We start from the raw sequence: 16,738 nt of genomic DNA, 5'->3' as shown, positions 1-16,738 counted from the left end.
GCTCTGTGCCTGTGTCCTAGCCATCCTTATGTAAAGCCTAGGGACGAAATCCCCTGCCTCTAGAGCTTTCCTGCAACTGCTCAAAATCTCAGGCTATAATTCTTATCAAAGTTCCTATCTGGGACTTTCCTGTGGTCCAGTGGTTAAGGATCTGCCTACTAATGCAGGGGATATGGGTTCAATCCCTGGTCCAAGAAGATCTCACATGCCATGGTGCAACTAAGCCAGAGAGCCACAACTACTGAAGCCCATGCACCTACAGCTCACACTCCACAGCAAGAGAAGGCACTGCCACGAGAGGCCCGAACACCGCAACTAGAGAAAGCCCGTAGCAACGAAGATCCAGAACAGTCATAAACACATAAATAAATAAAAGTTCCTATCCGGTGGGACCCAGAATGGAACTGGTCACATTTTTCAAAGGAAAACACTTTGCTGCATTCAAATTAATAGATATCTCTCTCCAAACATATGCCTGTTTTCTGCTTGATAAATTACTCCTCCAGGCTTCTTGGTTTATTTTAATCACATTTTCAATTGGTTTCACCCAGAAGTAGACCTTAAGATAGGATGTGAGGGTAATCTGTAGGGAAAGGATGGAGAGGAGGAACCACAGGTAGTAAATGGTGAGATGAAAGAGAGGAGGGAAAGCAGGCAATAAAAGCTAGGAATCATCATGGACAACTGAAGCTCAGCATGTCTGGGAAGGGAAAATCCCTCCTGGGGAAAACCCTGGGAGCTGGCGTGGTACTTGCACCATAAAGATAAACTATCCTAGGAATGAGGGCAATTTATGCAGAGGGTACTGAAAGGATCTGTCACAAACACTGGTACCCTCTATAGAGCACTCTCTGATAAAATATGTGACACGAAACCTCAGAATCTTCTGATTTGACAGGCCTTTCTCCACTGTAAATAAGAATGATCATGAGTTAATATAGCAACAGAGTGGATAATAAAATCCAATGAAGTAAAATAGGAAAGTCTTCAGGTCCCCCTTGTCATTAACTTGTACCTTTATGATATTATATCATTTATATTAATTAGATGCTTGTCCCTGTAAAGTGTATAGACATATAATCATTCTCTTATAATACATGACTTAGCTTTACTGTTACCCATTTAGGAGTGACCTTGATAGATAATCGGTTTTGATGTCTACTCACTGTCAAAAACAAGGGCTATGAGTCATTTAAATTCATCATTTTCTGTGTATGTAGTCCCAACACTCAAACAACTTATTTCTAAAGACAACATGATCATTTACTCTGTTTTGAAGATATATTCTTGCACTTAGCTTATTGAAAAATGTACATTGAAATTTCTATTGTCATTATTTGAATATGGAAGCAGTTAAATGATGAGCCTTGAATTAATGTGTGATGCAGAGAGGTCAGCATAGTGACAAGCAGAAACTCAATCATTATTTTCTGGATACATGAATAAATGCAATTCATTCACACTTCAGTTTTTCTAAAATCCATTCTCACCTCGACAGTCTGTATGAGAACTGAGCCCCTAGATTACATCACAGAGCATGTCAAATTCCACTGTTCTCACCAGAAATTCTCTTTTGAAATTATTCTTTGGCATGATGATGTCTTGTGAGGAACAATATAATTCATTAGATTGTAAAATGTACCTTTCCTTAAAATGTCTTAAATACATTTGGGGAAAAATTAGATATATAAAAATTTAGACCTTACTAGCAGGTGGTTAAAATTAAGTGGTTAATGAAAGAAAAATAGTTTATTTCCAAATATAACTATTTTTCAAATATCTGAAAAATGAGTCCAAAAAACTGCAATGAGAATGTTGCTTTCTTCATATGACAAAGATCATGATAGTAATAGAGAAGTGCTCTGAGAATCCTGTATCAGTGATCATCTGACAGGTGAAATCAAATATATGTAGACGTTCATACCTTTTCATATGCTGTTCTCTGGGAGAAAAAATAAAGGTATTTCTTTCACATGGGAAGAATATTTTACTAGATACCCCTGCTGCTTAGGTGAAGAGCATGTCAAAATATCTATCCATCTTTGCTCTCTGCTAAGTCACTTCAGTCGTGTCCGACTCTGTGCAACCCCATAGACAGCAGCCCACCAGGCTCCCCCATCCCTGGGATTCTCCAGGCAAGAACACTGGAGTGGGTTGCCATTTCCTTCTCCAATGCATGAAAGTGAAAAGTGAAAGTGAAATCGCTCAGTCGTATCTGACTCTTAGCAACCCCATGGACTGCAGCCTACAAGGCTCCTCCATCCATGGGATTTTCCAGGCAATAGTACTGGAGTGGGGTGCCATTGCCTTCTCCATTGCTCTCTATTAATGATCAATAAACAATTTTGTGGTTGGTAACTTAAATGCTAGGACAAGTAGAGGGCACCTGGAGAGAGAAAATTAACTTTACAGTTTTCCTACCAAGGCAAAAATCCCCCACTACAAACTCATAAGTTAATATTCCACTTTATAGATTGTCTTCTATAAACATGATTATTGAACATCTATCACCAGGAAAACTGATCTGTTTTCAATATAAAGACAAAAATAAATGTGACCCTAGAAAACACAGATGTAAACTGCAATGGAGAACTCAGGCCAAGTTAGGTAATTTATAGGTCCTATTTGAGTAACTATCTGGCTGGACTTCTCTTTGCAATACTCATTATTAACAACCTAAAAGCTCTCCGTCTAAAACATTATTATTCACAAAGTAAGAATAATAAGCCATATTTTTAAGACATATAATGAATTTCTAAAATTATTAAAACCAAGATGAGGATTAAAAATTAACTATATAGAACGAAATTTTAAACACATACAAAATTGTTAGAAATTAATGTGTTACAACCTAGAGTAGAAAACAATAATAAAATCACATTTAATATGTAACACAAAAAACTGAATACTAGTTTATAGAAAAAACAGTGTATATCTACACCTAATGCCAAAAGTTTTAATAAATGTCAAATCTATTAAAGATATATACACTCTATAAATCATGAAAGAAATGCACTCAAAGAGAATGCACTGAGTGCTAGTTTTTCTATAAAAATATATCTAATTTGATGTCCTAAAATCTACAAGGGAAAGAAATAGGTAAGGAATCTGCTATTTACAGAGATAAATTAACTCACTCATGGAAACAAACCCAGTTTATAAAATTTCTGGAATTGAAAAAAAAAAATTTCTGGAATTTGAACCATATGTAAATTTTTACCCATTTCAATATGCCACACTGGCATAGCACATTGACCTTAACTGTAAATAGGTAATTCTATGAGCATGACAAATAAGATGCTATAATTAGAGATAAAGTATGTGAAATAAATAAAAGTATATTTTAACTTCTAACAGTAAAAACTAATAATGTGATAAAAGTGAACACAATGAAGATTTCCAATTAATGATAGTTGAGTCAAGATATTTTTATGCTACTCAACTCTATGAAATGAAGTAATAGCTGAAAATAACAATCTACCTTCAAAAGCCTACATACACACATGCAACATCCACTAAGTACACTGAAACGTGGGCCAAAACTAGGAAGTTCTAGTTTTGAGGCAGTAGATATTCCTCTAGATGAATTGTGAAGATTTCTCTAAAAACAAATGACACAGCCTTTCAAGATTTAGTGATGTAGGCAGGCTAAAGAATCATCAGAGAGCATTTTTCGGAAACCCATTCCATAGCACTGGTCAGTAGATGAGTCAAAGCTGAAAGGCAGACTCCTTAAAGATGTCCTCTTTACTTTCTGACTCCATAGAAATGAGGAAGGCAGCAAGAGAACACTACAGCACATTCAGTGTAACCCAGAGACTTATCCAGCTAAACTTCACGAGAAAACTTCTTAACAGCAGCAATAGGGAACTAAGAGATAGCAGGGTTCTTTATAACTGCCTATTCAGTGTAAAAATATAATCTTTTTCAATTTCAAAATTAAAACACACCCAAGAGAAACTCAAAAGAGAAAAAATAGCTGAAAATAATTACAACACGTATGACAGAGGTTAATTTCCCTTACATGTGAAGAGTGTTTATAAATCCATAATTAAGACCTCAAACAGGAAAAAGGAAGCAAACTTTTCACAGAAAAAGAAACACTAAAAGCCAATAGCACTTCCCTCCCACGAAGAGGTGCTCATCTTACCATATTAGAAAAATGTCCATGTTTTTCTGCTGCCATTTTGGATTATCCATGGGTCCTGGTTAATTACCATGGTTCAGTGACTCTTAATTTCAGCCTGCAACTCCAGAATTACCTGGAAAGTTTGTTAAGAATAAATGATTCTAGGTTTCACCTCCAGAGATTCTGATTCAGTAAATCTGGGGTCCCGAAACCTGCATTTGTTTTGTATATGGACCAAATGATTTTGGTGCAAGTAGTCCAAGAAATATATATATAAAAGCACTGCCTAGCTTTTGACTTTCCTGTATCTGGATTTCTTCCAAAACAACCTGAGCCCAGATCACATTCAGAGTCTGCTTGGTGCTTAACTAACAGCATCAAAGGTAAACTACATACACATTACAACTTTGCCAAAGAGGGGCACTGCCAGTGCCATCAAAGTAGCCAGAGTGACATCTAAGTACTGACCACATTGTGGAACAGCTGCCACTGCTCTAATGACCAGGAGTCGGGGGGTGAAGTACAATGACATCTGTGGGGAGAAGTATGCAGTAAGTATATGTCTCCTGCATTGGCAGGTGGGTTCTTTACCACCACTGCCACCTGGGAAGCCCATGCAACAAGCATGTAAGTAATAATTAACACAGAGCTAGAAGCCACGCTATTCTTTCTGCCCTTGTTTGGAATACATCCCACACCAAGGACATGAAGTCACAGAGAACCAACAAGGCACTTCTGTCTGTGGGTAAGTATGATTTTAGGGTGTAAACTAACATCATCCTTATGGTACTAACGTAACTCTTTAGGAAGCTGATGTTTAACTCCGTGATTTTGAACACCCACTAAATAACCTGGTTTGCCAGCACCCTGGTTGTCATACATAAACTGGTTTTAATGAGGAGACAGGTTTTTGTCTTCAATGCCATTATCTCAGAGTGAACAGACATGTATTCATAGTAACTGCTCTAGGTCAAAACCAAAACAGCTTTGTTTACCTTTTGCCCATCCCCCTAGGCCCATGCTAATGAAAACCCTTTTGCTTAAGTCAACTCTAGAACCTACTTGTCTCCAGCATTTGACATAGTTTGGGACCATAAATACTTTTAAAATTTCCTTTCCTTTAAAACCGGTTTTCAAGAAATTAAGCTGCCCTTAGATACTTAAATCACATCCACCAGTTATCCTAAACTATAATTTCATGTAATACTTTGCCCTAACATCATTTTCACAGTATCTTTGCCTGTAGAGATGTCTTTCTTTTTTTTTCTAAAAAGAATTTGTACTGGAATGTACTGAATTAGCTGTCCTCTGTAGCATTCTTTTAAAAAATCGTATTAAAGTGCTCTCTATGTGTTAGGAGGGTATGACGTTTGGGATGAAAATATACTATGACTTTGGAAGCAGGAAGAGACAATATTATAGAAGCACAAGGACAGTAATTAAATATCAAAAGCACCCCTGAAATTCAATGTACACTTTCATGTGAGGAAATGAAATACTACTGGTTTGATTTCAAACATAAATAGTAGGGCACGCTTAACTTGAAAATTTCCATTTACAGAGTTATGTGGTAAACTCAATAGTTTGGTCAACTCTACAACATAGAAAGGCTGATTCATGTTGATATATGGCAGAAACCAACACAATATTTTAATAAATTAACCTCCAATTAAAAGTAAATTTAAATTTAAAAAAAACTGACTATGGTCAAAGTTGCACACATTGGTAAATATACCAAAAAATGCATTTACTTATACACATTAAATGACTAAATTTTTCAGTATGTGAATTATACCTCAATAAACCTCTCATTTAAAAAGAAAGGTAACATTCAGCCGTCAACTCTTTTCTATTTTGCCTTCACATATCTACCATTACTGAAAAGTGGCTTAAAAGTGTTGGTCACTCAGTCGTCCAACTCTTTGCAATTCCATGGACTGTAGCCCACCAGCTCCTCTGTCCATGGGGTTTCCCAGGAAAAGTACTGGAGTGTGTAGCTTTCTCTTCTCCAGGGGATCTTCCCAACCCAGGGATGGCACCCGTGTCTCCTGCGTTGCAGACAGATTCGTTACTGTCTGAGCCACAATGTAGTCCTTATTTCTATTGCTTATTGTTTCTTTTCTTTGAAATTCACCCTATCAATAGCAATTCAGATAGAAAATTCTGTATTTCAGAAGAAATCAATCAACAATGTTATAAACAAAAGAAGGAAATCCTTGTAAAATATCTCCATACTTTTCTCCAAGGGAAAAGTATAATTTTCTCCTTGTGAAAAACAATAACTCATAGGGATCTAAACTTGTTTCATTAATTTGCTTAGGCAAATTAAATTATTATGATTCAATATTAACTAAAATAAAACAAAATAAATTCCTTTAACTGGCTAAACAATGGTCAGTTTTCGTATGATGATCTTAGTATAATACACCATTAGAGGTTACCTCAGAGCCTGCTTGGAAGTTGTTATAGAAATAAAACCATCATGATAGCCACTGACTTCTCCCTGATCCTTCAGTTCCTTCTTAAACTCGGGCTGAGCCAGCATTCAGAACCATAAATCCCTGCTGGCCTCTCCCATTCGCTACTGTTCTGTAGTGACTCTCACTGCAATCCAAGATCTCCCACATTTATTCCTGCCTCTTGGTCCAGAGCATGGTACTGGAAGCAGTGAAGCTCCCATAACTCTCTACCATCCTCTCATATTCTCCTTTTGATGTGGACACCAAAAAAGAACTGGTATATGGGCCATGATAAACTGGTGGAACATAGAAAGAAGGTGTCAGTCATATATTTTTTAAGCCTGAAATTCCATTTATTTGAGACACTTTATTTTCTTCTCCTGTGTTTTCACAATTCAAATTCAAGCAATATTGCACATTACGTTTCCACAAGACACAAACCATCTCCAGAGCTGTTGGTGGTATGTTTCTAGGGGTGGAAATGATGCCACAGTTAGCCGAGGAATAACCCCACTCACTGACACAGTGCAAATTCTCATTGTCCTTCTTTATTCCCAGCTAAGTCAAATCCTTCATACAAAAATAAAAACAAGGTCATAGTGTAATTATAGCCAATGAAAAGGTCTCTGGGAAGCCGGATTGGAGAGAACCATCTCTTACCACCCTTTCTCTTAGAAATAATCTCAAGCAACAGCATCATTTGCACCTTTGATATTCAGAAAAACAAAGGGGAAAATGCTGTGCATTCCAAAAGCCCCAAGCTCACTAGCACCATTGAGAGAGGATATATCTCAAAGAGTAAAAAATAATTTAATGCTGTTCTGACATAGCTATAAAAGAAAACTTTTCTATGGTAGATACAATTGTCACATTTCAAACCTCTGGACAAAATTTTATGCAAATGAAGAAGGATGAAAGCTCAGTTGGATATAAAAATGTTACAAGAGAATGCTTTGAATGCTTATTTACTCAAGCATCAGTTCAGTTCAGTTCAGTCGCTCAGTCGTGTCCAACTCTTTGTGACCCCATGAATCACAACACTCCAGGCCTCCCTGTCCATCACCAACTCTCGGAGTTCACTCAAACTCATGTCCATCGAGTCGGTGATGCCATCCAGCCATCTCATCCTCTGTCGTCCCCTTCTCCTCCTGCCCCCAGGTTTCCATAATTCTTGGTTTAAAGACTAATCTAGCATACAATTAAACAGTTGGTTAATAGCCACCCCATGAAGGTATGTGCATTAGTCTTGTACATTCTGAAGAGCCACTCAAAGATGTATTTTAAAACACAATCCACACGCCTGCTTTATCAGGTCATCTTCTATATTCTTGAATTAGGCAGATATAGGTTGTTCAGTGGTAGAATTCTCACCTGTCACACAGGAGGTCCGGGTTCATTTTCTGGCCTATGCAGCCACAGTGTCCCCTGTTTAGGGGCTTTCCTGGTGGCTCAGATAGTAAAGAATCTGCCCGCAATGCAGCAGCCTGAGTTTGATCCCTGGGTCAGGAAGATCCCCTGGAGAAGGGCATGGCAACCCACTCCAGTATTTTTGCCTGGAGAATCCCATGGACAGAGGAGCCTGGTGGGCTGCAGTCCACGGGGTCGCAAAGAGTCAGGTATGACCAAGCAACTAACACACCCAGATACATAGGTTAGCCTAGGCAGATACATCCAAATACTGTCTCTTTGTAACAATTCATTTTTTAACGTTGCTTAAGTATAATTTCCTGCTCTCTGTCCCACCAATACCTTTAACATATCACTCATTTCTCTTCACTTTAGAATACTATGCCAGCCCTCCAACTGCCTAGATTCTATCCTGTGCTTCCAAAAATGCTAAACTAAGGTTCTCAAAAGACTAAGTGTTATTTGGAATACATTCCATGAGTAGGGATTGCTTCTGCATTGTTTCTGAAGACAAGACACAGTCTCCCTTTGAAATTCTCCAACAACACCTACTAGCAATTAGAAAACGTTTAACATTTTCTTTTTATGTTTGTGAAAGTTGATGCCAGCTAGCAGTTTTTTTCATGAGAAAACTATACCTATTCTAAACCCAGACAAACAAAGGAGAAGAAAGAAATGAAAAGGGGAAAATGATTTTCAGAAATAACCAGATGTTGCTCTGCTCTTTTCCCCTTCAATTCTTAGATTTCCAATTTTGGCTTCTCGATACATCCTTATGAGGACTTAACAGGTGTTCCTCAGCCATGTTATATACTTTTTATCAGCAGAAATGCCATGAGGGATAAACACACTCTGTACTGTGGTTACCTTAGAACAATTTAATTAATGTTATACCACACTGGTTTGACTGTATACTAAGAAGATGCTAAAACGTGCAAACAAATATTCTAGTGAACTCAAGCGTTTCTTTGTCTTAACTTTATTTTTAGAAGATCTTTAAAATTGAAGAACGCACCTCAACAACAGGACTTCTTTAGGAGTGAGGGAAGAATCACTAGAATATAGACATGAGAATTCCATTATTCTGTCTGTTTCCCTACTTAGGCCTGATACCTTTTCACAATGTCCTGTGCTCAGAGTGTCAGTCCTTGAAGTTGACTCTGTAGTGAACATGTGCGTGTGTATATGTACGTGTGTGAGTATATGTAATTTTGCTTTTACAATGTTGGCAGTAAGAAGAAGCCTACTAATTTCATTCAGCATGATGACAGGCCCTAGCATTTTAATTATTTTTCATGTTGTGAGTAATTTATTATTCATTGGGTATCTTCCCTGTAAATCTTGTCCGCACTCTGTAGGGTTTTTCTTTGGTGCCCAACAAAGGGTTTCATTGCAATAAGAATCAAGGTGTGTCTATGCTGTTACCCAGAACCCAGGCAATGCCCGTCCTTCAGGCCAGCCCAGGAGTTCGGGGTGGGGAAACAGAGTCATTATAGAACATCTTCATCCCTTGGCCCAGAGAGCAGCAGAGTCATCACCCAGGCCCTCCTCGAAGGGCATTTCAAAGCACATTTCCCAGAGCCAAATTCAGGACGAGGACCAGGCTCAAATCAAATCTCACTGCCCGTGCAAGAGAGACCCAGAGGAATGGACTGGCTCCTTTTCAGGAACATTTGCCTTCTGATCATTTTAACGGTAAGTAGAATCTAAAGGCCTGGGAAAGAAGTACAGACCCGAGGCCTTGCCTCCTGGGTCAGCCCTTGGACTTTCTACCTGGGATTTGCTCCATTTTTAAACCTTTTCCTGCCAAGGGAGTTCTATGAGTCTAGCCTCTGGGACTTCAAAGGACTCTCCATGCTGGATAAATGCCATAGAGAAGCAGGGTGAGAATCTGGTTGAATTAGACCTAAATGACATCAGAGACAGACTCTAATTCAGATAAACTTCTGGAATGTTTTTATAATTTATAATCAGAAATGCAATTATTTTTCTATTTTCTTTTACTTAGACTTAAATCAGACTGATTGCTGTCAAAATTCTCAATGCAAATGGGTTCTAGGGAAGTAAAGTCGATCAACCCCATTTCTTTTAAACAGTTATTTCCCTGGGAGTTTGTTTCAATGTGGAAGAATGTTAACTATGCCTGCAATTACTTATAAAATATTTAAGTCATAGGAATTTTTTCCTCAGAAATGACTAAAGAAAAATGAATGCCATGAAGAGAAACCCTTTCTGGAATTATTAAGGCATTCCTACAGTCCAAGAAGGGAACAATTACATGATCTATTTTTTCAGTGTAAACATGGCATTTTGGATATTATATTACTTTCCTCCAACCCTCATAATGCATAGTGAGTATTCCAGCCTTCAAAGAGATTGTTGCTGTTGTTGTGTAGTCGCTAAGTCGTGTCTGACTCTTCTGCAACCCTATGGATCGTAGCCCGCCAGGCTCCTCTGTCCATGGGATTTCCTAGGCAAGCATATTGGAGTGTGTTGCCATTTCCTTCTCCAGGGGATCTTCCCAACTCAGGGATGGAACCCGCATCTCCTGCATTGGCAGGTGTATTCCTTATCACTGAACCACTAAGGAGGCCCATTAGAAAGAGATTAGGCAGCTCCTAATACCAGATCCTTAGAGGAACAAAGATCAGGTTAGTTAATTCACCAAACAACTGTCAATTCAACTAGAAAAGTCTATTTGAGAATAAAATAAGTTAGATTAGACTAGACTTAAATCTATTATTGGTCAAGTGACAGAACAATTCGGTCAAAACAGTTAAAAAATAAGTGGAAAGATAGAAAAGAATTGTTGGAAATTGTAGGGGTTTTTTTTTCCCAAGCAAATAAAGCCAAATACCTATAGTTGGCTGCACCTCAGTCCCCCAGGAATGTCAGCAGTGGTGATGCAACGTAAGCTTGGTAAATGATTTCCACCCTATTCTCAGGCAGTGGTGTTATATGAGACTCATGTGAATGTCAGCTCAAAAGGGCAGAAAGCAGCCAAGCGGGGAAGATAAGGAATCACTGTACAGTTGGTCTGGCAGGCACTGTCCTTCCGCAGTTCACGTTTCTATGAACTTCAAAAGTGGTGCAGGAGCCCGACGCTGCCAAAGGGCACACAGTCCAAGCTTGGAAGGGAACACCGGTAGAACATTCCATTCTCTGAGCTTGGAAGACAGAGTACAAAATGACAATTTTTGAAAAATATGTGTAAACTGAAAAACTCCAAATAGAACTGCAATGCCCTGCTGTAATGATCACTGTTCATTTATTCCACTAAAGGAAGAGGGAACATTCTGACTTTATCTTTAACGGAAATCAAGAATCATCAGTATGACCTCTTGTTACACTTCTGTGGGTTATCTGCATATTTTGACTCAGAAAAACTTTTTGTTTCTGTAAGACAAACTGATTGCATGTATCAAGAGTTTAAAGGTGACTTTTGAGCACTAAATTTTGCCTCCTATTCCTCTATGCACAGCATGTTTTATGACAATATTGTTAACTGAAGAGTTCATCTTTCTTCTCTTGATCTTGAAAGAGTATTATATTCCAGATTCTCAGGATCTCTTTTTGGTAGTATTGATTTATTATCCTTAGTAATTTTGGAGTTTTTGATACTAAATTTCTCCCAGCATGCCTGCATGCTAAGTCACTTCACTTATGTCCGACTCTTTACGACCCTATGGACAGTAGCCCACCATGCTCCTCTGTCCATGGGATTCTGCAGGCAAGAATACTGAAGTGGGTTTCCATGCCCTCCTCCAGGGGATCTTTCTGACCCAGGGATCAAACTCGCATCTTCTGTGGCTCCTGCACTACAGGTGGATTCTTCACTGTTGAGCCACGAGGGACACCCAAATTTCTCCCTACTCCCCACTAAAGTATTGTGTTTTACATTTCTTAATAATGGTGATAGACTTAAAGACTTGCATTTCTAATAGATCCCTTAACGTATCAATTAATAACTTTTGGAACTGGGAAGTAGAAACTTCTAGCATGTTTCAACATTGGAATAAATTCAAAAAATGTTTAAGGACAATCAATACAATATTATAGATGCTGTGGAAAACAGGCATGCCTACTTGTCTTTCGGGCTTCCCAGTGGCCACTGAGCAAGCAAAATGAAAGTGTTAGTCACTCATTCATTTCCGACTCTTTGCAACCCCATGAAATGTATTCAGACTCTTTGCCATCTGAACCACCAGGGAAGCCCCAATGGTAAAGAATACACTTGCGATGCAAGAGACTTGGGTTTGATCGCTGGGTCAGGAAGATTCCTTGGAGGAGGAAATGGTACCTCATTCCAGTATTCTTGCCTGGGATATCCCATGGACAGAGGAGCCTGGAGGGTTACAGTCTATGGGGTCACAAAGAGTCGGACACGACTTAGTGACTAAACAACAAGTTATCTTTCATTTCCTGAACCTGAACTCTGACCTTTTTTCATGAACTAAATCAAAGGCTCTCTGGAGCATCACTGCAGCTTACACTAACGAGGGTGTGGCAGCCTCTCAGAGACGGTCCTCTGTGTCATCTACCACAAAAAGTACTTTAAGCAAGATTTTGACTGACTTAACCTATAAAAGGTACCCCCAAACTCTACAATACAAGAGGGTGTTTCATTATACCACAGGAGTCTTTGGCATCTTCTTTCTAAGGATGCTGCTCATCATGTACTTCTATAAAACAAACCAGGGTGGGAAGGTGCAGTCAATATTGAACTGAGACTCAGAAGCCCCAAGGTTGAGTCACAGCTTCCCCTCAAAGGGGCTGCGTGCCTTTGGCCAAGGCACCCAGCCTCACAAGGCCTCACTGTGCCCCACATCTGGACACACAGTTAGACATGATGTCACCAAGTTTCTTCCAGTGCAGAAACTCTGCAAATCATAACTGGCTCCTGAATATTATTTTCATAACTTCGGTTGTAGAATCTAAAGCTAAAAGTCATGCTATGAATTACATAAGTTTTTTTTTTTTTATTTTGAATTATATGTTTTATTGGACTTCTCTATAGCTCAGATGGTAAAGAATCTGCCTGCAATGCAGGAGGCCTGGGTTCAATCCCTGGATCAGGAAGATCCTCTGGAGAAGGAAATGGCAACCCACTCCAGTATTCTTGCCTGGAGAATCCCAAGGACAGAGGAGCCTGGTGAGTTACAGTCCCTGGGGTCACAGAGTCAGACACGACTGAGCAAGTAACACTGCTACTATAGGTTTTATTAGGAAGGAATCACCTTAAGGCAGGGCAGTTATTAGCTGTGAGAGGATATATTTTACCAAGTTGATAAAATCATTAAAAACAGCCACATAGCTTTTATCAGATAAGAATTTTCATACACCTATGGTGATCATTTGTGCTATATATAAACTGTAAACATTACAATAAAATATTCTGGTTCTTGGAGAGTACCAGAAGGGTTGGTGGCAAAGCATATAGATACTATCTCACTGTAAGCTGAAAACAAGCATCAAGATTTTGAAACATATTTAGAACTAACTTATCAATCTCTCACTTAAAACAATGCTATTCTGATATGTGGTACAGAATTCTGTTTTTATTTATATAATTGACAGGAAAATTTCTAGAAGTATAAGCTAGAAGGGAAGAAAAAAAACCCATTATCTGATTTGGTTTTTTTACTTGTATTAAACAGAATACCCTCAGTTCAGTTCAGTTCAGTCACTCAGTCGTGTCCAACTCTTTGCAACCCCATGAATCGCAGCACGCCAGGCCTCCCTGTCCATCACCAACTCCCAGAGTTCACTCAGACTCATGTCCATCGAGTCTGTGATGCCATCCAGCCATCTCATCCTCGGTCGTCCCCTTCTTCTCCTGCCCCCAATCCCTCCCAGCATCAGAGACTTTTCCCTAGACAGCCTTAAATGACTGGTATAAGTACTGCTTGTTATAGAGCATTAAAAAATGTCCTCATCACACCAAAGGTTACATAGAAGCAAACCTCATCTTTATTATTTTTTGTTAATATAAATGGCTAAGAAATTATACATTTTAACCCCCTCAGTGGGAAAAAATGTATTTTTGCCTTCAAATACCTGCAGACTTCATGATGAACTAAAAAAATAAATGTTCCATTCTATGATATATCAGAGCTTCCCTAGTGGTTCAGTGGTAAAGAATCCGCCTGCAAGGCAGGAGACATGGGTTCTACCCCTGGGTTGGGAAGATTCCCTATAGAAGGGAATGGTAACCCACTCCAGCATTCTTGCCTGAGAAATCCCACGAACAGAGGAGCCTAGCAGACTACAGTCCACAGGGTCGCAAAGAGTTGGACACGACTAACTGACTAAACAACAACAAGATATCTCTCTATTACCCTAGCATGACCTACAATTTTAATAGCCTTCTAAATAATATCTCCCTGTCCAGTTGTAGCATAAAAGTCCTGCTCTCAAAATATTTCATGGCTCTTGAGACTCTATGATGTTCTCCCTCTTTCAAAGACATTTCTCTTTTTTAGAGAACTTCTGGATGACTCTTGTCTATACTTAAGCATCCAGAGAAGAATCCTTGTAAAGGAATGAACCTGTTGTTTGAGCTGCAGTGATGTTTCCTTTTCTTTCCCACTTGGGATCGAGGTTGGAATTCTCCACTCACAGAGAGCAACTCTGATGACAAAGTTGTCAGAGGAGGGACTGGAGTGAAACCTTCAGATATTACCTGCCTGAGAAATGTTTGGCCTGCCTTTCTACACAGAAAATTATATGGCTTCCAAACGAAAATGCCACTACTTAATATACCTTCAATTACAAACAAAAGTGGTATAATTAGGCTTGAACTTGGCATCTCCCTCAGAACAGCAATTGCTTTCCTCAATTATTTTTACAAGTCTTATTCAGGGGAGAACTGCTTATTAATAAATTGGTCCTAGGTGTGCAAATGACTTCGAAAACTGACTTCAAAAAGATAAGTTATATAGGTGAAAAATAGCCTTATTCTGTGGCTACTGCTTGAAATACACTCAGTATGAAACAGTAATATGTATTTCAACACTGCAATCAGCACATGTAATGACTTAGATTCTCCATATCATATATAAAATCATCATTTTCCCTCTACTAGAAAGTATTTTAAAAGAAAACTAGACCCAGAAAAAACTCCAGCAATTTGCCAAAAATTAGTTGGCTAGAAAATATTACATATCCTATTATTCTCCCTGAAATATACACATCATAAAAGGTTGGAACTTGTACACAAAAGATAATGCATGTCACATAATATTTTGTCTATAAAACTTTGTGAATGAATGCATGGGTTTAGTTTCTAATTTGTCTTTCTTACCAAGTCACTTTACCGTATTTCCCACTTATATGCAACAGGCAACTTCAATGGGGCTGTGAGTTTCAAAGTGAGTTTGAGGGTTAAAAATTGAGACAACCAAGGGGTTGGTCTCTGGTATTTGCTCTGTCACTGCCATCCCATTTCACCACCTTCCACTAGCAAAACATCTTACAGGTAACAGAGTTAATTCACACACATAACAAAAACCCTGAAAGATAAATAGAGATATCCTCATTTTATAAATAAAACTGGGGGCATAAATGATTCATAAATGTACCATAAGGGGTACAGTGGAATTGAACCCAATATCACATGTCCCAAACTCAATCTACAGTTCCAAAACGGACCCCTTTCCCGAAATGAGCCAATGTTGTAACCTTCTTTTACAACGTGTATGATATTCCGGTATCTTTTCTCGTTTGTTTTCCTCCCTCTTTTAACCTGTGAGCTCTTTACCCCATCTGAGTCTTCATCATACTCTTGGAGATTAGCATAGGCACATACATTTTAATTTCCTTGGCACTTTTACATTGCTAGAAAAGGTCCTATTCAGGTTACTAAAGTTAACACCATTTATTGTAAGGACCTCCAGAGAAAAAAAAGGAAGACAGGAAACTCATCAACTAGGGCACAGAGACTGGGAGTGGCATTTCTGGGTCATATGATAGTTTTATTTTTGGTTTTCTGAAAAACTTCCACATTTTGTTCCACTGTGGCTGAACCAATTTACACTTCTATCAACAGTGTACTAAGGTCCCCTTTCCTCCATATCGTCGCCAACATTTGTTATTTGTGGTCTTTTTGATGATAGTCCTTCTGACAGGTGTTACTTGATATTTCATTACGGTTTTTAATTTGCATTTCTCATTTCATTGTGATTAATGATACTGCACATCTTTTCAAGTACCTGTTGGCCATATGAATGTCCTTTGGATAAGTGACTATTCAGGTCTTCTGCATTTTTCAATTGGGTTTTGGTTTTGATGTTGCCTTGTATGAGCTATTTACATATTTTGGATATTGACTCATTGGTCATATCATTTACAAATGTTTTCTCCCATTGAGTACTTGTCTTTTCATTTTGCTGATGGGTTCTTTGGCATCAAATGACTGCAACTTTTGGATTCTACTGGCTATATTTAAAAAGTAGTGTAACAGTTTTATTTCAAAATATCAACTTTTACAATATTCTTAAATTCCATCCTTTACAGCTATTTAAACTCATGATGAAATTTTTTAGATGTCTTAGGTTGTTTTCCACTGTATCCACCCTAGTTTCTGCCTACTTAAAAGTCTGCAAAGTTAATATTGGATGTGTGTGGTATGAAAATACCTGCTGGAGGATGGACCCAAAGCACTGATTCTTTTTGTTAAATTAATTAAGTTAATTAATTAATTGTCTAATTAAATTAAATTATTTATTTAATAAATTAAAACAAA

The 16,738-nt window shown here is 38.3% G+C and overlaps 1 protein-coding gene across 1 annotated transcript in view; it reads left to right on the top strand.

Annotated features, from left to right (window-relative positions):
• The first annotated feature begins 10,883 nt into the window (after nucleotides 1-10,883).
• DSG4 (desmoglein 4) overlaps nucleotides 10,884-16,738 on the top strand; it is a 38,435-nt gene continuing 32,580 nt past the window's right edge. The window contains exon 1 of the mRNA XM_052660372.1: nucleotides 10,884-10,905. Coding sequence (XP_052516332.1) covers nucleotides 10,884-10,905 — 22 coding nt within the window. The remainder of the gene's footprint in view (nucleotides 10,906-16,738) is intronic.

Source organism: Budorcas taxicolor, chromosome 22 (assembly GCF_023091745.1).
Source record: "Budorcas taxicolor isolate Tak-1 chromosome 22, Takin1.1, whole genome shotgun sequence".
In the NCBI taxonomy this organism is placed as follows: domain Eukaryota; kingdom Metazoa; phylum Chordata; class Mammalia; order Artiodactyla; family Bovidae; genus Budorcas; species Budorcas taxicolor.
The sequence above is the reverse complement of the archived record's forward strand: the minus strand, read 5'-3'. Positions and strand labels throughout refer to the sequence as shown.